The sequence below is a fragment of the Heteronotia binoei genome, chromosome 1, assembly GCF_032191835.1.
Source record: "Heteronotia binoei isolate CCM8104 ecotype False Entrance Well chromosome 1, APGP_CSIRO_Hbin_v1, whole genome shotgun sequence".
Taxonomy (NCBI): domain Eukaryota; kingdom Metazoa; phylum Chordata; class Lepidosauria; order Squamata; family Gekkonidae; genus Heteronotia; species Heteronotia binoei.
In genome coordinates, this window is record NC_083223.1 from 172908488 (window position 1) to 172927934 (window position 19447).

The following is a 19447-nucleotide window of genomic DNA, read 5'->3' on the forward strand; positions in this document are numbered from 1 at the left end:
CATACTGATGACATCCCAGCCCGAAACTCCATGCCAGCTGGGCAAGGGGGCACATATAGATCTTAAAACAACATTGGGGAGAGGAGTGCTTCGTGAGGAACCCTGCCTTGGACACACTACCCTTCTAAGCACCACCCTCTGTTCCTGACTGTGGAAGGAGGAGGCTGCCCCATGAATTCCAACACAGGCAAGGTGATGAGTCAACAGATCATAGTCGACTGTGTTGCATACTGCTATCAAGTCGAGTAGTATCAGCAGTGCCAACCCGCCTCAATTCAGGTGCCTATGGATATCATCCATGAGGGCAACCAATGCTACCTCGGTCCTGTAGCCAGAGCAGAAGCTGGATATAAATGGGTCCAGTACTGATGTGTCATCCAGGAATTTCTGGAGCTGCTCAGCCAATGCTCTCTCAGTTCTTGTATCCAGGAACGGAAGGTTTGAAACCAGGTGGGAATTGGTTAGATGCATGGGATGTAGATTTGGTTTTTTTAAGAGTGGAACAACCACCACCTCTTTCAGCCCTTCTGGGAAAATCCCAACTCTAGAGACAGGTTGAGAATACCCTCCTGGGAACCTCGTAGCCTCTCACTGCTGGCTTTCACCATCCATGAGGGGCATGGATCTAAGAGGCAGGTGGTTGGCCTAACAGCAGCCAGGACACTGTCGATATCAGTTTGGGAGAGCCAGTTGAAGATGTTGAGAACTGAATTCAAAGACAACCAAGGGGGCTTCAGTTCATATACTGTATCAATATTGGCTGGGAGGTCACAGCAGAGCAATAAGACTTTGTCTGCAAAAGGATCGCAAATGCCTCACAGTTGATGGCCGAATTTCTAACATTCTGGGGTTCTCTCTGAGAGGTTAATAAAGGACCTAATTATTCTAAATAATTGTGCTGGGCAAGAGCTAACAGACATGATGGAGGCCACATATAAAGAATTATTTTTTAAAAAAAATTTCCATCATGATGTGTGTCTTCTCCCCCTACCTGAATCAGAACACAATAGAACAGATACTAAAAGTCTTGTCCTTCTCCGGTGGTCCGTGGTAGTGGGACGGTCCTGAACTGTTGGGAGTAGGCTCCTCCTCCGGAACAGGGTCGTTGATCGCTTGATCCGGCCCGGGGGAGGGGCCGCTCCCTTAGGACCCCTTCAGTCCAAACGGCCCTGTTGAAAGAACAGGACGTGTTCGCTGTGCCTGCGAGGCACGTTGATCAGAAAGGAAGAAAATTTCTTTGAAGGCCCCTGCCTTTTGAATTCAGCAGCAATCGAGAGGCGGGCAGGGAAGTTTCGCCGTCAGCGTTAGGCTTTGCCTAACAAAGAACGGCTCGTGAGTCGGCTGCCGCGGAGAGAGGGAAACGAAGGTCGCCCCGTTCTATGCCTGCTCTGGGCGTCGGCGTGAGCGGCAGAGCCGACAGTCTGGTCCCACGCAGCGCCGCTGGCGTATTGCAGACGACCAGAGCCCGGTTTTTACCTGGCTGAAGACTTTGGCGAGTGCTACAGACAGCGGTTTACTCGTGTGGGGGTAAGCTGTCTGGGAGAGAGAGCGGGAAGCTCTTCGGGTTGCGCTCTGCCTCTATTCTTGGGACGGGCTCTGCTGTAAGGAGTACAGCCCACCCAGGAGCTTTGCAGCCGGTTTTTTTTCCCGCCTTCCTGCAGGGAGCGGATAGAACGTTAGTTAACTCAGCCTCTCCTTTCCAGACACGCGGTGTGTGGCCAGGAAGGGAGGGGGGAGGTCGGGGTTGGCTTGTTGTCGCCCTGTAGGGGTCGCCATGGCAGGCTGTTAACCTGGGAATGGCAGTTTCCTTTCCCCTTTTTTGTGTTCACTTTCGTTTCAGCCTCCTGTGGAGTGGAGATGGCTGACGAACAGGGACAGGGGACAGGCTCAAACAGCGACTTCTCCATGCCTAAGTACTCTGGCTCAGCTTCTGAAAGGGATCGTGAGGATTCTGAACCGGACTTATCTGGAGAGAATGCCAAGCTGAATTTACTTGCTTGGTTAAAAAGGGAACTTAGCAAGGAATTTGCCCCGGCCCAAGGCACTGCTGCGCATACTCACTCTCAGAAGAGGAAGAGGCAAGCAGGTTTGGATTTTGCCACGGCCCCTACAGACCCTAAGAAGGCAAGATTGAGTAAGGGCTTGGAGTCTCCTAGTGATAGCTCGCAGGAGGAAGAGGAGGTTGCTTCCTCGGTGGACTCTTCTGCTAGAGAGGAGGGAGAACTCTCTGAGGAGGAGGATGATACTCCCTCTGTACAGTCTAGGGTGTTCCCAGTGGAGTATTATTCTAAGCTCCTTCCTAAGGTCCTGAGAGAACTGGACTTTACAACCACACCCAAAGAGAAGGCAGAGTTAGACCCGGACTTACCTTCAGGGTCGGGGAAAATGATGCCCAAGGTGGGGGTTTCCCAGACCGGGGTACCCTTGCCCGTTCCCTTTTTTAGCCTGATTAAAGCGGAATGGGAGCATCCGGCGAAGCCAAAATCTAATCCACGTTTGTTTTCCAAACTGTATGGTTTGAGCCCAGAGGCTACTAAGCGTCTGAAATTGCCCCTAGTGGACGATCCTGTAAATAGTTTGTTATCCACATCAGTGCTGCCTATGGATGCGGATGGACTCCCTAAGGATGCTTGTGACAGGTGGATGGAACAGGCTTTACGAAAAAACTTTGAAGCTTCGGCTTGGTCCATCCGGGCTTCTTCGGCGGGCTCCCTGTTTGCTCGTGCAGTTTATACCTGGGCTTCTAACTTGGCGTCAGCAGATAGTGATGCACCGAAAGAATTCAAAGATGAGCTCAAGAAAATAGCCCTGGGCACAGCATTTATTGCAGATGCGACCTTGGACGCTATGCAGTTGTCTGCTAGGGCAGTGGCCTGCAGTGTTGCAGCACGCAGGAACGTCTGGCTTCGAACTTGGGATGCCGATGCAGCGGCTCAAGCCAGGTTGGCAGCTGTCCCGTTTAAGGGTGTTAGTCTCTTCGGGGACGAATTGGAGTGCTTCCTGATTGAGGGGAAGGACAAGAAGAAGGTTTTGCCTTCTAAGAGGAAGGACTTCAAGTCTAAGAAGCCTTTTCAGCTCTTTCAGGACTCTAAGAAGTTCTCTCGGCCCGCGTCATTCAAGCCCTTTCGAGGGAAGTGGCAGTCTCGCAGTAGGGATACCAAACCCTTCTCTAGCCGTGGTGACAAAGGAAATAAGAGTGACTCCAAAAAGGGAGGGTCACAATGACTATGCCACAGGGCAAGAACTGCTTCCTATCGGAGGGTGGCTTCAGTTTTTTGCAGCTCGATGGGAGGCTTCGGTTGCAGACCAGTGGGTGATCGACACGGTCTCCAAGGGCTACGCCTTGGAACTGGAATTCTTCCCACGTCGGAGGTTTCGTCCAGTCCTGAGGAAACAGGATCCGCTCAAGCACCTAGGGATGCTGGGTGCTATCCAGCATCTTCTGGACATCAGGGCCATAGAGCCGGTACCCCCAACTCAGAGGGGTCTCGGGGTGTACTCCATCTTGTTCCTGGTTCCGAAGCAGAATGGCGATACACGGGCCATTCTGGACCTGAAGTGGGTCAACCGTTTTGTCAAGACCAAAAAGTTCAGGATGGAGACTTTACGTTCCATTCTCTTGGCGGTGCAGGAGTGAGAGTATCTGACGTCAATCGATCTGTCCGAGGCTTATTTGCACGTGCCCATTCGTCCAAGTCACCGGCGGTTCCTCAGGTTCGCCTACGACGGGAAGCACTTCCAATACCGGGCCTTGCCTTTCGGGCTCAAGTCTTCCCCGCGAGTGTTCACGAAGATCATGGTGGCGTTGGTGGCTCATCTACGGATGGGGGGCGTGGCTCTTCATCCGTACCTGGACGATCTGTTGGTCAGAGCCGCTTCGCATCAGCAGAGTCTGGAGGACACCGAATGGACAGTGCAGGTGTTGCAGGACCACGGGTTTGTGGTCAACAGAGAAAAAAGCAACCTTGTTCCCACGCAAGTGATAGTGCATCTGGGTGTCCTGATCGATACTCAGAGGCACAGAGTGTTTTTGTCGGAAGGACGACAGGTGAAGCTCAGGTCCTTGCTGGAGGAGGTCTTGGCGTTGACACAGGTTCCTGTGATGACTCTAGCGAAGTTGTTAGGGGTGCTGGTTTCTAGTCAGGATGTGCTGTCTTGGGCGCGTTTCCATCTACGGCCCCTACAATGTTTTCTGATTCCCTTTCAGCACGTGATAGCTCGCAAGCAGCACAGGCTAGTGATTCTTCCGCTGGAGCTCCGGCGGCAGCTCCAGTGGTGGTTGGAACCATCCCGTTTTCAACAGGGGGTCGCGATGAAGGAGCCACAGAGGATAGTGGTGACGACGGATTCCAGCCTTTCCGGATGGGGAGCGCATTCTCAAGGGGCGATGTGTCAAGGTCAGTGGTCTCCACTGGAGGCCCGGCAGAGCATCAATCTTTTGGAGCTGCGGGCGATCCGGCTAGGGTTGTTACGCTTCCAGACTTCGCCACAGGGACGTCACGTGTTGGTAAAGACGGACAATGTGACAGCAAAAGCCTATGTCAATCGACAAGGCGGGACCAGAATCAAGAAACTGTGCAACGAGGCCAACAGTCTGCTAAATTGGGCAGAGAGGTATCTCTTGTCCATAAAGGCGGTGCACGTAGCCGGAAAGGACAACGGGCTGGCGGACTGGCTCAGCCGGCAGCGGCTGGATCAGACGGAATGGTCTCTGGACACGAGGGTTTTCCAGTCTCTTCAGCGCAGATACGGCAGAGTGTCGGTGGACTTGTTTGCCACTCCGGACAATCGTCAGGTGCGGCGGTTTTTTGCCAAACAGCATCACGATCAGGTGGAGGGCGTGGACGCTCTCAACTGCGACTGGCCGGACGGCCTGTTGTACGCCTTCCCGCCACTACAACTGATTCCCCGGTTGGTGAACAAAGTTAGTCAACATTCTGCGGAGCTGGTGTTGATAGCCCCCTTCTGGCCGAGACGGGGGTGGTTTCAGGATCTACTACGGCTGTCGACGGAAAAGCCTTGGCGTCTCCCAGTGTCCGAGACGTTACTGACGCAAGGGACAGTGCTCCATCCTCAACCGGACATGCTGCAGTTAACTGCGTGGAGGTTGAGCGGGCGCAGTTAGTTAGGTTGGGGTTTGACTCCACAGTGATTGACACTATGCTGGCCTCTAGGAAGGGGTCTACCACTAGGGTGTATAATAACACTTGGCGGGTGTTCTCTCGTTGGTGTGACGAAAGGGGATGGGATCCCTTGAGGTTACCTGTCCGGAAGCTGTTACTGTTCCTACAGGAGGGCTTGGATAAAGGGCTGGCCACTAATACTCTTCGTAGACAGGTGGCAGCTATTGCGGCGGTGCGTGGAACTAAAAAAGGGGGTTCTTTGACACGGCACCCGCATGTTAAGCGTTTTTTAAGGGGGGTGTCCTTGTTAAATCCCCCTACAGCGCATAGGTTTCCTACCTGGAGGTTAAACGTGGTGCTGAAGGCGTTGTGCCATGCACCTTTCGAGCCCATGGCCACCTGTAGCCTGAAGGATCTTACTCTTAAAACGTTGTTTTTGGTGGGGATAACTTCGGCCGGCAGGGTATCTGAGTTACAGGCCCTATCAGTGGATAAAGACCTCTGTACCTTTCACAACGACAGGGTGGTGTTGAGACCTGATCCGACGTTTGTTCCCAAAGTGAATTCAGTTTTTCACCGTTCTCAGGAGGTGGTCTTACCCTCATTTTGTCCTAATCCCAAGCACGAGAGGGAAGAGGAATGGCACCGACTGGACGTAAGACGTGCCTTGAGTTTTTATATAAATAGAACCAAGGATTTTCGGAGGTCGGAGTCCTTGTTTGTTTCGTTTTCCTCCCCCTCGCTGGGGAAACCAGTTTCTCCCTCAACTCTGAGCAGGTGGTTGGGGCAGTGTATTTCTTCTGCTTATGCAGCTTCAGGGTTGGAGCCTCCAGGAGGCGTCACGGCTCACTCCTTACGGGGGGCGGCTACTTCTGCAGTATACAAGTCCTTCTCATCCCTAGAAGGCATCTGTAGGGCAGCTACCTGGAGTTCTGTCCATTCATTCACCAGGCATTATAGGGTGGATAGGTGGGCAGCGGCTGAGGCGGCCTTTGGTCGCAGGGTGTTACAGCAAGTCATACATTGAAGGTACTGGCCCGCCCAGGGTACATATTGCTTTTGTATGTCCCAACAGTTCAGGACCGTCCATCCCACCCGGTGTGGTACCTTCCTCTAGGCAGATAGCAATGTGAATTAGTCGCGGGAGGTACTGGGGCACTGGGGGCAAAGGTTTGTTATCTGACTGTTTACCGTTACTTTGGCTGGTTGCAGTTATTAAAATGGAGTTGCATCATGATGGTCTCCGCGTGGTTTGTTCCTATGATGCAGAGTTTTGTTTTGTAGATTTATGCCGGTGGGGGAGCATGGCTGTTCTATGGACTGAAGGGGTCCTAAGGGAGCGGCCCCTCCTCCAGGCCGGATCAAGCGATCAACGACCCTGTTCCGGAGGAGGAGCCTACTCCCCAACAGTTCAGGACCGTCCCACTCCAGGACCACCGAGAAGGAAGCTTCACGGTAAGAGCTTCCAACCTTCCGATCTCATCTTCCATGATGAAATGTTCAGAATGACAGGCATTTTCAACATAATGGAATTTTTGAGATGGATTGCTGAGGTGGCTAACTCACAACATGCCAAATGTATGTATGCTTTAACAATAAATCTCTCTCTTGAAAACAGAAAACTCACTAGGTTAAGTGTGTCATTGAGGCCAGGGCTCAGTGTGTGTAGTTTAGGTCCTTCAGTATGTAATGGAAGAACTCTGTGTGGGACTTCTTGTGCCAGTTAGAAAACTCTGAACATGACCTAAAGTCTGTGCCCATCAAATTCTAATGTAGGCAGTTTTGTAAGGAGGGGCCTAGTGGCTACAGCTCAGCATAGGTAATGATTTCCATTCAGGAATATATTCACCATTTCTTTTAATAGTGTTTTAAGAAGATAAATTAGGTTTGTCCACGAATTCATAACCACAGCTCTCTTTTTTGATAGGCTCCTGTGAGTGCATGTGGGGGGCGTGTCTCTTGTACCTGTGACTGGTCCTATGGCAGAGTGGACAGCCTGCCTCATGCAGCAGATTGTGACAGCAAATCAGACATTATTTAGTTTAATATATTTTAGCATAATAAGGTCTGCTCTTAATTAGAAAAGAGATATAGTGAATAATGCTTTTTCTTTAATTTCAGGTTCTCTTTTAGCTTGAATTTAGTGCAATCCAGTGATAGATTTGAGATGATACAAAAATGAGCAAATACAAAACTGAAATATTGGTATGAGAAATCAGAAAAAAATAACATTAAAAAATTTCATGTTTATATTTTAGTCTCTTTGAAATTTGTTTAACAAAATTGCCAGAAGAAGAAAAAACAGCTGAATCTCAAGTGAGTGTACACATCTCAAGGAAACATGAATATGTTAAAAGTAGCAATGATTAGTCCTGGGTTAATTGCCACAGAATTGATACTATTACCTGAAAAATCATATTATACCCTTATTTTATCTTTTACACATATAGAGAACATGTGCAATAAAAAAGACTGCAATGAAAAATTTTTTGGATGCAAGCCACTGCTTGCATCCAAATGTGTAAAGTAAATGAAAGGTGGCTTGCTACATAAGGGCTAGGCATTGCTAGGTTTGTAATGTGCCACTGAACTTGATACTCAGTGATTCAGGAGCCACATGGCTCTTCTGAGCACTTTCCCATGGTATCCAGCTCATGTTCTAGGAAAGTTAGTAGTTTCTTTAGAAATTGGGATAATTTCATCATAAGTGTGGGCCTAATATAAAACAGCTTTATTTTTAGAACATAACAAAACTTGCCTGTGATAATTATATCAAGCTTGTGGAGATGCAGGAGTTCTGTGTATGAGACTGAAGTTGAATGAGGTGAGAGAAATGAGGCATACCACTACGGAATGCTAACTCCTTTCAAGTGGAAAACTTAGCATAGAGAAAAGGTTCTAACTGCCCTTTCTCCTGCAAAAGTAGAGTAAAACCTGAACGGAACATTTTACTAGAGAAGCATTTACTTTTGTAAAAAAATCCAACCTGGCAATGAGATAACAAATATTTAGTGATATCCCATTGGTATTTAACACCAAAAACACTCATGCATGCTAATCTAGATAGGAGCCCAACATTCTGGAAAAAATGTGATTCTGAGGGAGATTACCTCCACTGTTGGCTTGTCCTGCACTCCAGTATTTTTGGCATACGGTGCTGATTATTGAGATCTGATTAGATGATACACCTGAATATCTACTTCTGGGACTACTTCCGAATGATGATCTATCAACATAGAAACAATCAGCTATTGGTATCCTACTAGCAGCTGCAAAACTTGCAATCGCTTCTCAGTGGAAATCCTCTTCAGCTCCATGGGTTTCAGCTTGACACTCCAGACTTTTAGAACAATATGTTTTAGCCAAACTAACTTTTAATTCCAGGCCTTCATCAGCAATGGTTACCAAGTTTAAAAGAACCTGGTCTCCTATTTTAAATTACTTGCCAAAGAACAGAGAAATTCCAAAAGAACTTTTAACCTGTTATACTTAATTTCACTATGACTGTTAGCCACCCTGAGTCTGCTTTTGGAATGGGCGGGATATAAATCGAAGGTAAATAAATAAAATAAATTTAAGCTCCTTTTTTGCTTTATTCATGTTGTCGTGCCACTGTTTTAATTTTTGAGTAAATTTGATTTTTTTTAAAAAAAATCCAACCTACTAAATCTTGCTGTTTTGTATCTTAAAAACTTGTAAGTCTTTCCCTTCAGTCCAGATATACAAAGGCTGGCTAAGGTTCAACAGTAGTGGGGACAGAGAACCGTACATGTTCAGAGTTATCCTGGTAAAAGGGTTAAATGTTATAATATATTATTGTTTGTGTGCTTAGGTTAGTGTACAGTATACAGTAATGTGACTCTTTTGGTTGCTAGTAATTGCAAATGTGACTCTCCATGATAGAAGTAATTTTGATTTCCCACCATGGCTTAGTCTGTTCCATGCCATTCATGATAGATTCATTACTAGCATAAATAAGATATAGTTTCAATATGCCTGATGTGCATATGTATGGATATTCCTTGTTAAAATATCCTGGCTAACTGGCTACATTGATCATCTCTACTACTTATGCAATAGGTCATTTCAATGCAGAAATACACAGGTAAAGTAGCCATGAAGGGCAAATGCAGTGGCATTTCCTAAACAACAATGGTTGGCACTTTAAAAGATTTGTCAGTTAATAAATGAAATGTGCACACAGAAGCTCATTCTAGCTATTCCTTAATATGTAGAAAATGTCTGAAAGGTAAAGGTGTTGTAGAACAATTCAGAGAAAGAAACATCTACAGTATTGGAGCAGTTTTGACACACTGTCACTATTCCACTGATGCTTTTTGAAATATCTTTGTATGTTTTTGTTGATGTGTTAAATGAAATTGGACAGGTATGGATTACATGTAGTCACATTAGTCTGTAGGCCTGTATGCTTGAAGCTGTGCACACAAATTGCTGATCTAGTTTCTGTAAATAATGTTCATTTTTAAAAAGACTATATAGTAATCGTGGCTTTCATTTGACAGTACTTGACAACAGTTATTCCTTATGAGAAGAAAAGCAGACCTCCATCCATTGAAGATCTCCAAACACTAACAAAAAGTAAGTAAATGCTTATGTGTAATCTTACAAAGGTAATCTTCTGTGTTATTTTGCCGGGATATCCAGAGAGCCATCAAGAGGACACTTCTACAGTACATCTTCAGAATTCATCTCAGGGCAAACAAAATGTTTTCTGCTCCAAAATCTGAAATGCCTGGAGTTTATCAGCAGCCTTGAGTTTGTCCAGATAAACTCAACAAGTCAATAATGGTTTATATCCTCCTGATAAAGTGACCTGTGGCCTCTTTAAATGTAACTGGCATTACTCCCTGGCACTAGTATTAATAACATTCTAATCCATGGAACTAGCTTACGTTTAATTCTAATCAACCTGGAATGCAAAAGTCAAGAACACTCATAATTAGACCAACCTTTCCCAGCTCTTTGTCTGAATCCTAAGGTAACCATGAAAACTCTCCTAAAAAAAGCAGTTGCGAAAAAAGGGAAACAAATGTCCTGATTCATCTAAAATCAAAATGTCTTTAGCTAGAACTCAACAATTCCAGGTGCCAGGGCACCACTGCAACCTGAAGTTTCTCATGGCAGCTAAAAATACACCAGCCCTTACAGAGATTACAAGGAGGGAGACCGAACAGAAGAGTCAGCCCTTAAAAGGATTGCCCTGCAAAAATTCTAGCACAGAGCTGATTTATTGTTAGGATATGAGCTCTGGTGCAAACAGAGCTCAGTTGGCTGCTGGCACTCCTTTGTCTTTGTTGAGAATTTCTCTCTCCTGACCCAGCCAAAGAAAGCTGGAGGCAGGCTGGTGGGTGTGCTTGGTGGAGTGGGCAAAAGTAAGATACTTCCGCCCGCCCTCCCCAGGGAGCCAGAAACCTGGCCTGGAGAGGAAGCATTAAATCTTTCAGTCTTCAGTACTAATTTTAGTGGGATTGGAATCATTCAGAGTACAAATAATAGTGAGTACTTTTATATTCAGGCTTAGTGTATGCATTATATGCACAGAATTATGATCCTGCAAAGAATTATGAGCCATATTTAGTAAAACTGAAGAGGAAGCTTCTGTTTAAAATCCATCCCTGTCAGTAAAAGGACTCTGCAGTTGACAAAAAGAGAATGGTTCTTGGGTATTTTTCTTACTTTACTTCCATTCTAGTTCCAAAGCAGCCTATTGGCAGCAGTTGGCCTTCCTTACAATGTTAGCTTAAACAAAAGAGGTTTGAGTCAGCAATAGTTTATGCTGTAACACATATCTTTTAGGCAGCCCACAGCTGGCAGCCATGGGGTGAGAGCAGGAAGCTAGAGATGCCGGGGGCTGCCCTCTCCTTCCCCCCTCCAGCACAGTTTAAATCATGCCATATAGGAGGGGCATGCAGGGGCAGCCACTGCCCCTCCTACACAATTTGAAGTGCGTATGAATCAGCTGCATAGCACCCACCCACTGTTGAAGTTGCACAGTTGAGGGCCGCCTCAGCTAGCTATTGCCTGCTATCCTTGTTGGGCAATGGGCATGGAGAAAGTGTACGTGGTGTGGTGCTCATGGACTGCCTTAGTTGGTGAAGTGTTGCTCCTCATCTGTGACACTTTGGAGGTTGCTGGGGCGTGCTCCAGGAGGAGAGCCTGCCTGTGCCCTCAGTGACTGCTCTCTGTTGAGTGTGAAGGTGATCACCAAGCCTAGACAGTTCAAAGAGTTGCCACCACCCCCGTTCTTGGCCCTGTTCTTCCCTGCCTGCTGGTACACACCACCCTTCCCCTGCAGGCTGCTTCAGAGGTTGCTCTGGAAGAGGTGATGCGGGAAGGGGCGCAGAGGGAGGGGGAGCCAAGGCTCAGGGAGAGGGCCTATAAAAATCACTAGGGGGCAGGCCCACTGGGCCCCTAGTTAGGTACAGGCCTGCTTTTGGGAGCCATAGGATTCTTGATTTTGTTGACACAAACTTAATATGACTCTCACTGGAATCCATTAGTTCAGGCCCAGTTTGTTTAAAGTCAGATGAATCAAATGGTGGGTTTTTAACTTACACAGAACAGTCAATGTGTATGATATTTTACAAAGCACAAAAAGGCCCTTGTCTCAAGGAGCTTACAGTCTATAATTTGAGACAAGGATGATGACAAAGAAAGGGGGAGAGAAGATGGAGGTGGGAAGAAACTGTGGAAGAATGTATGTCCATTCCAATGACATGTACATGGGCTTAGTTACTGTAGGGAAGGGGAACTAAGAGGTTATAAGAGTTTTCAGTGTAGGAAAACATCCTCACATGCACAAAACATTTTGCATTCCATCTGGAAGAAGCAACTCTGCACCTTAGTCAGAAAGGCATTCCAGAGTCTTAGACCAACTGCATGAAAGGCCCTGCTCTTCACAACTAACTGGTGTTTTACCTAGTAGAGTAGGCCCTGACCTGTTATAACTTAGAGGCAGCATTAAACACTGTGCTCTTTAATTTTGGAGCTGGCTCCTGGTTCCAAATAAAATTCATCAAGGCCTGTTTTAAACCTGAATGTAGACAAATCTTATGCACAAAGTGACTAGAACAGTCACAGCCAAGTTACTTTAATGCAAAGAGAAGGCAACTGTAAGTGTCCCTTCGCCATTCATAAAAGCTTCAGAGGATTCCTCTGTGTAAAGAATTAACTGCTGTTTTCCACAGACTAGCTGGAACTTGATCCCTGTCAAGGTAACAAACTGCCTGACTCTCTCTGGTAATACTGAAGTGAGGCAGACCTCAAACAATTTATTTAGAACACTAGATTTTCTCAGCTGTTAGATCTGAATATTTTCAATACAAACAGAAAATAGAATGTCCAAGAGTTGTTGCATGGAAGGTGTTCTTTTCAATAGATATGTGTGTTATTCCTTCCTTCAATATGACTATATTTAACTACAAAATAATATATCTCTATTTGTAAACCAAAAGGACAAATTTAAACTGGCTGATGTGGATAATTTGGTAAATACCTCAGTGATAAATGTTTATTTCTATATGTGTGTATGTGCGCATGTGTGTATAGCCCTGAAGAAAGTAACATTTTAAAATACATTGTTTAGATACAGCATGCATAAAATTTATTAACAGTGTTATTTATAATAGGTCCAATTTTTTAAAAAAGTGTAGTAGTTCAGGTATTTGGAATTGTATCCTTTTGCCTGTATCAAACTGACCATCTGTACAGGCTTGGTCTGTCGAAGTTGCTCTTACAGTTAGAAGGTTTAATTATGTTTGAAGTTCTGGAATTCCTGCACAAACCTATTCAAAAGCTCATGCTTTTGGCCAGCTTCTTGAATTTTGTAAATTCTTGAACACAATTTTGGCATTCGTAAGACCACACAAGTGCTTCTGACCCTTTGAGCTGATTCTCAAATACAGTCCTCTCTTAGAAACCAGACTTTTGCATAGTCTGAAGTTCTTAGTGCTTGTGCAGTGGGATGAGTGCTCCATAGGCATGAAATAAAACCCCGTAGGCATGAATGTCTCACATTCCTGGAGTTCTTTCTAATAACTGCCATTGGCTCCCAAGAAACTGGAGTGGATCACGGTTACAAAGTATTAGCATATGATAGACAGTGTTGCTGATATAAACAGAATATTATTTTTTTCCCATAGACATAGAAAGTTTTTAATTACAAATATTAACCTGTCTCTTTCAACTGTTACCTGTTAGTTTCTGGATTTGTTTGTGAATTTATTACCACACTCTGCATCTTCTCATATTCTGCAATTTGTTAACACTACAGAAAACTTGTCTAGGATTTATTTGACCTTATTTATAGAAGCAAAATTGTTAGTAAACAACTCTGTTAAGGCCTTTCTAGACTTCAGATATTCAGTTTCCAAACATGTATTTTTATCAGTGTACATCATGTACAATGTGTCATTGAGAATTTATTTGGGATCCTCCCAGCTCACTAATTAGTCATAGACCCAACACAAGAGTTCTGATAATCCTTCAGCGTCCCCTGTTCTGGGTATTTTTGTTGGGTAGTACCAGATAGTTTTAACTTTTCTTACCCTCACCCCTTGCTCCAATATCACTGCATTCTACCTTCCTGCAGTAAGCAATTCTCGGGATTTGGGGTAGGGGCAAGGAGAGAAAAGAAGAGAAATGAAGCATATGTGAAGGGACAATCCTATCCCAGTTTTTTCATAAATTTCTCAGATATTTCCTTTCCATTCAGTGTGTGACTGTGGTCTTGTAACAGCTCTCTGTGACTGTTTTAGGTATTGCACCTCACAGGATACAATCCTCATAGATGGTATAATGGAAAAATATACATACGTCTATATTTTTGAGAGGGGAGTTATTTGCATGCAAGAAATGATCCATGGCAACAGTGATGCATGTGACGATCACCTTGAGAATTGACTACTGTAACGCCCTCTACATAGGGCTGCCCTTGACTCAAATTCAGAGTCTGCAACTGGTGCAAAATGCAACAGTCAGGTTGTTAATGGCGCTACCTGTACGGGTGCACATTCAACCCGTGCTGTAAACACTGCACTGGTTGCCTGTGGTGTTCCAGATTCGCTTCAAGGTGCTGGTCATAACCTTTAAAGCCTTATATGGCCTTGGACCTGCCTACCTTCAGGACCACCTCTCCCCATAGAGAGCACTTTGTTCGGGGTCCCAAAACCTCCTTAAGATCCCCGGACCGAAAGAGGCTTGACTGTCCATCATCAGAGCCAGAGCATTTTCAGTAATAGCTCCTGCTTTGTGGAATGCCTTACCTGAAAACACCAGGGCCTTGTGGGACCTGCCGCAGTTCCTCAGGGCCTGTAAAACCAAATTATTCAAACTCGCCTTTAGAGGCTGAAGGGAGGTAGCTATTACTCCATGGCACCGATAATCCCACTGAATCATCATAACTGAAGTAAAAACATTCAGAGTAATAGAAACACACATCTTGGTTTTAAAATGATTGTAAATTGTACTGGTTGGTTTTATTGTGTAATCTGTTTTTAATGTTTTATGTGGTTTAAAATACTGTTGTTAGCCTCCCTGAGCCCGCCAGGGGAGGGCGGGATATAAATTTGATTAAATAAATAAATTAAAATAAACTATTTTAACAGTGCATGTACAATTAGTATTTTCATCCAGGGTGTCTTCTGTTGGAAGGGTGTGTGTGAATTATATTTAGAACAATGCTCTGCATGGTTTCTCTCTTAAATGACTAACTTGAAAGTAATGCTCTAAACTACTGGTTCTTCCACTGATTGTAATCTCCACATTTGACAGTTCTTCATGCCATGAAAGAAGACAGTGAGAAAGTGCCAAGCTTATTAACAGACTATATCTTGAAGGGTGAGTATGCCAACAGCAAGCCATGAGGTGGCTTTTTTAAAACGTTACTAAGTAGAGTATGGATTGGGTGCTTTAAAATATTATTTACGATAGTGTCATAAGTTTAGCAGCATTGCCTTTTCTTTTAAATGCTTTGACGCTTGCATTTTATGTGAACCAGAGCCTCCAAGCATGTTGCTCTATAAATAGCATAATAATGAATGAATAATGAAAATTACTTCAAAATTGTAATTAATTAAGTTTTAAACACTACAACATCACATATTATTGCATATTATCAAAAATTCATGAATACAAGGTATAAAGTGCAGAGAATAAATTTTCAAAAGTGCTTGCAGTTAATCATGTCCATTGCCGACTTAAGACGCTTGAAGACTATTCACCCAACTCCACAGGACAAATAAAGTGCCAGTGTCAACCGTGTTGCAATTGCAGATAGTTCTTGTTTTTCAGAAAAGAATTTATGATTTTAAGACGTTGCTTTAGACTTTCATTCTTTAAAGAAGTTTGATATATAGTGGATAGTCATTAGCCTCTAACAGTAAAGCCTGTAATACTGTTTCAAGTGTCTTCACCTGAGAGAGGAATAGTGGGATTGGCAATGTAATTTTTAAAATAAAACATCACAAAAAAGCACAAGGATCACAGCAGAAACTAAAAATATAAAATGCTCAGAGTCTAGCAAAACATGAAATGGCTGAGTATTTCAAGTTCTCCCCTCCCCCCCCCCCGCCTGCGGGTCTACTCAGATTGACAATGGCTCTCCAGTGTAATATCCCCCTTTGGCTGTGGGTTCCCAGGTTAGAGTACTAATTAGCCACCAGTTCTCAGATCCATTCAGCAGAGACAAACTGGCTCAAGTATCAATACTTTATTTGCTAGAAGCTTTGACTTGGCCATAAATGTGCAAAAGTGAAACTGCTTTAGCTCCACTCCATTGAAATACATTGCAGCACAGACAAAATTACAAGGAAAACAGAATGGATATTCCATTAAGGTTTCTGGAACCAGATAGACCAGTCTGTCTGGGTACAGATACCTTAATAGAAAATCTATTCCACATTTTCTTTGCAGCTTTGCAAGCCCAGAAAAGCTTCCTGCTCTAGTTGGTAACCTCAAAGCTTCAAACGATGAAGACAGGAGGGGGAGGAGGAAAGAGAAGATTACTGCGGGCCTGGGCGATCCGGGAGTTTGACAGCCTTGGCATAGTGAGATAGTAATTTCTTGATGACACTATTGGACTGTCAATAAATATAAAGACTTGTATAGTATTAATACTAAAATGCTTGACTTCATTTATAACAAATTATTCTCAATGAAAGAAATAGGATCTTAAAGAGCTTAACATTAGTTGGATTCTGCTATGTGGGTCAGATCCAGCCTAAACTTTCCATCAGAGGAATGGAGCTTCCTTTCTTCCCCTGTCCTGCTGTAGCCTGCTGATTTCCATGAAATGCTGTTCCTGGGGGACAGGAGATTCTGAAGAATGACCTGGGAGGTTGGGGGGGTCTGCAGCAGGAAATTAGTCGAAATTGCCAATTTAGTCTGAATCCAACCCTGTGTCTGTAATTCACAATGTAAAGTCAGTATATCTAGTACATTTTTTCCCATCTGTCCCTTGGAGCTTCAGGTGCAGCTGTGACACACTGAAGTTTTAAAAGCTTAGAAGTGCTATGTAAACAAATAAACGAAGGTTTAATTCTTCGCAGAGCTGGGGAGCCTTGATTGATTGGCTGCTCCAAGCAATTTGATTGGTTAGCATCAGCTGAGCAGAGAAAGACTTCTAAGCTGGATGCTGAGGAGGATTCAGTCTGATTTCAGCCATAGCTGAGAAGAGTTGAGTACTGACAGTTTTGGAATTCAGCCCTAAATGAGAGCAGTTTAACACAGACAGGAGAATTCGGGAAAGTTGGCAAGGATGAGTGGGGAGTTAGACGGAGACCCCCGTTTGGGCCAAATTTCCTTACCTAGTCAAACAGGGAGTTAGCTCTGAAGAATGCAAAGTTCCCTAGTGTAGTTAGAAATTGCCTTTAGAGACCTTAAGAGTCAGTTAAAAACTCCAGATGACTACTAACTCTGTCCTCGACAAGGGCAAGGATCTTTTCAGTCCTAGGCCTAACCTGGTGGAACTCTGTAGCAGAAGACACCAGGGCCCTGTGGGATCTTTTACAATTCCACAGGGTCTGTAAAGCAGAGATGTTTGCCAGGCTTTTTCCTGAGGACAGCGATAGCTGCCGGGCTGGTACCCCGCCCCCATTTCACTTAAGGAAGTGACCACTCCCAATGCTTAGAAAGCAGAATTGTATCACGCTATAAAGACTGAGTTGAAATTGTTTTTAGATTAATCTGATTGTATTGTTTTTATGTATATTTTCTGTTGTACATCGCCTAGGGCCCAGCATTGGCCAGGATGAGGCAATATGATGATGATGATGATAGGTCTCATCATGGCACCCACTAGTGTGCAGGATCCCTCAAGGGGCAGTCCTCTTCCCAATGTTGTTTAATATATATATGCACCGACCAGCTAGTCAGATTTAGGCTAGGGTGATATCAATATGCAGATGACTCCCAGCTGCACCTGTTCATGGATGGCCAGCTGGATAGTGTTCCAGAAGATCTGTCCAGTTGTTTGGAGACCGTAGTGGGTTAGTTAAAGCAGAGCTACCTGAAGCTGAAACCATCAAAGACAGAGGTCCTGTGGCTAAGTTGAGGGGTCTGGGGAAGGTAATTCAGCTTTCCACTCTTGATGGAGTACAGCTAGTACCAGCTCCCTCTGTCAAGAGTCTGGGTGTGATTCTAGATGCCTCCCTCTCGTTGGAGGCTCAGGTTACAAATACAGCCAGGACAGCATTTTTCCATCTTCACCATGCCCAGCAACTGATCCCTTATCTGTCCTTCCTGGACCTGGCCACAGAGATCCATGCAAAAGTAATCTACAGATTAGACTACTGTAACTCACTTTATGCAGGGCTGCTTTTGAACTTGCTCCAGAAGCTTCAATTGGTCCAGAATGTTGCAGCGTGGGTCTTCACTGGGCCACTTATAAGAGAACATATACAACCTGTGCTCTATCAACTGCACTGGCTCCAAATTGAGTACAAAATCAGGTTCAGGTTTTTGATTCTTGCTTTTAAAGCCCTAAACAGTCTAGGACCATTATATCTGCAAAACCACCTCTCCCTCTGCACCCCTCAGAAAGCCTTGCACTCTACTGATAACAACTTGTTAGTGATCCCTGACCCCAAAATGGTCTGGCTGTCCTTGGCCAGGGCCTTTTCAGCCATGGCCCCAGTCTGGTGGAACTCTCTGTCTAGTGAAACTTGGGCTCTGCAGGACTTGGTTCAATTCTACAGGGCCCGTAAGGCCGAGATGTTCCACTGGGCATATGGTTGAGGACAGTGATGGTTAGAAAGATCTGCCACAAGTTATCCCACCGGTAGATATTAGGGTGCCATCTGATACACTAAAGAAGTTTTAGGTTGTAATTTATAATAATGTGGATTTTAAATTGTACTATGATGAATTATTGTATTTTGATTGTTATAAGCTGCCCTGAGCCCTGCTTGGCAGGGAATGGGGGTGGGATAGAAGTCTAATAAAATATAAAAATATAAATCGTTTCAAAACACTTCAAGTGTCATTTGAGTTGCTTAAGTTAAAGCAGGTTCTTAATCCTTCCCTCAGGTTCCTGAGCTGAAGCAACAGCAAAAAAAAATGTACTATGAATGGGGGGACAGCCAGAATTCCTCAGCAAAGAAGAAAGCACATTAAATGGGTGGCTCAGTCAGTAGAGGGAAGAAAAATAGAGAGAAGACCTTGCCTCAGGGGAGGGAATTGGGGGGGGGGCATCATAGCAGCATTGGTAGTTATCCCTTAATCATTTTAAAATATGGGTAGGCAACTGCTAGTTTTGGTCTTATATCAAGGGTTTGAAGAAGAGTTGGATTTATACCGAACCCTTCACTAAGAGTATCAGAGAGGCTTATAATCTCTTTCCTTTCCTTTCCTCACAACTGACAACCTGTGAGGTACATGGGGATGAGAAAGCTCTGAGAGAACTACTCTTGAGAGAGTGGGGAATCAAACCTGATCAATTTTGAAAGTATGAAACACCACAGCATGGTTTAATATCAAGAGCTAGGCAGAGCATGCATCTCACATTCAGTCTGCAGTTACTCCATTGGTTACCAATCAATTACCAGGTCCAGTTCAAGGTGTGGGTTATCTACAAAGCCCTTAATTGCCTTTGACCCCACATACCTACAGGACTCTCTCTCTTGCTATGCTCTGCCATAACAATTTCACTCATCTGATCAAAGCCTTCTGAAGGTACCACCCTGCAAGTGGGTACAATTGTTCACATGCATTTTGTGTGGCAGCTCCCACTTTGGGGAACAGACTGGCTGAGGTGGTCAGAAAGGCTCCCAAACTACTGTTGTTCCACAGAATGTGCAAAACAGGAA

At 44.7% G+C, this 19447-nt stretch overlaps 1 protein-coding gene across 3 annotated transcripts in view; it reads left to right on the forward strand.

Annotated features, from left to right (window-relative positions):
- FEZ2 (fasciculation and elongation protein zeta 2) overlaps positions 1 to 19447 on the forward strand; it is a 68379-nt gene that overhangs the window by 45151 nt on the left and 3781 nt on the right. For all 3 annotated transcript variants that reach the window (XM_060244171.1, XM_060244163.1, XM_060244155.1), the window contains 2 exons: positions 9647 to 9722; positions 14916 to 14981. In XM_060244171.1, the coding sequence (XP_060100154.1) occupies positions 9647 to 9722; positions 14916 to 14981 (142 nt within the window). The remainder of the gene's footprint in view (positions 1 to 9646; positions 9723 to 14915; positions 14982 to 19447) is intronic.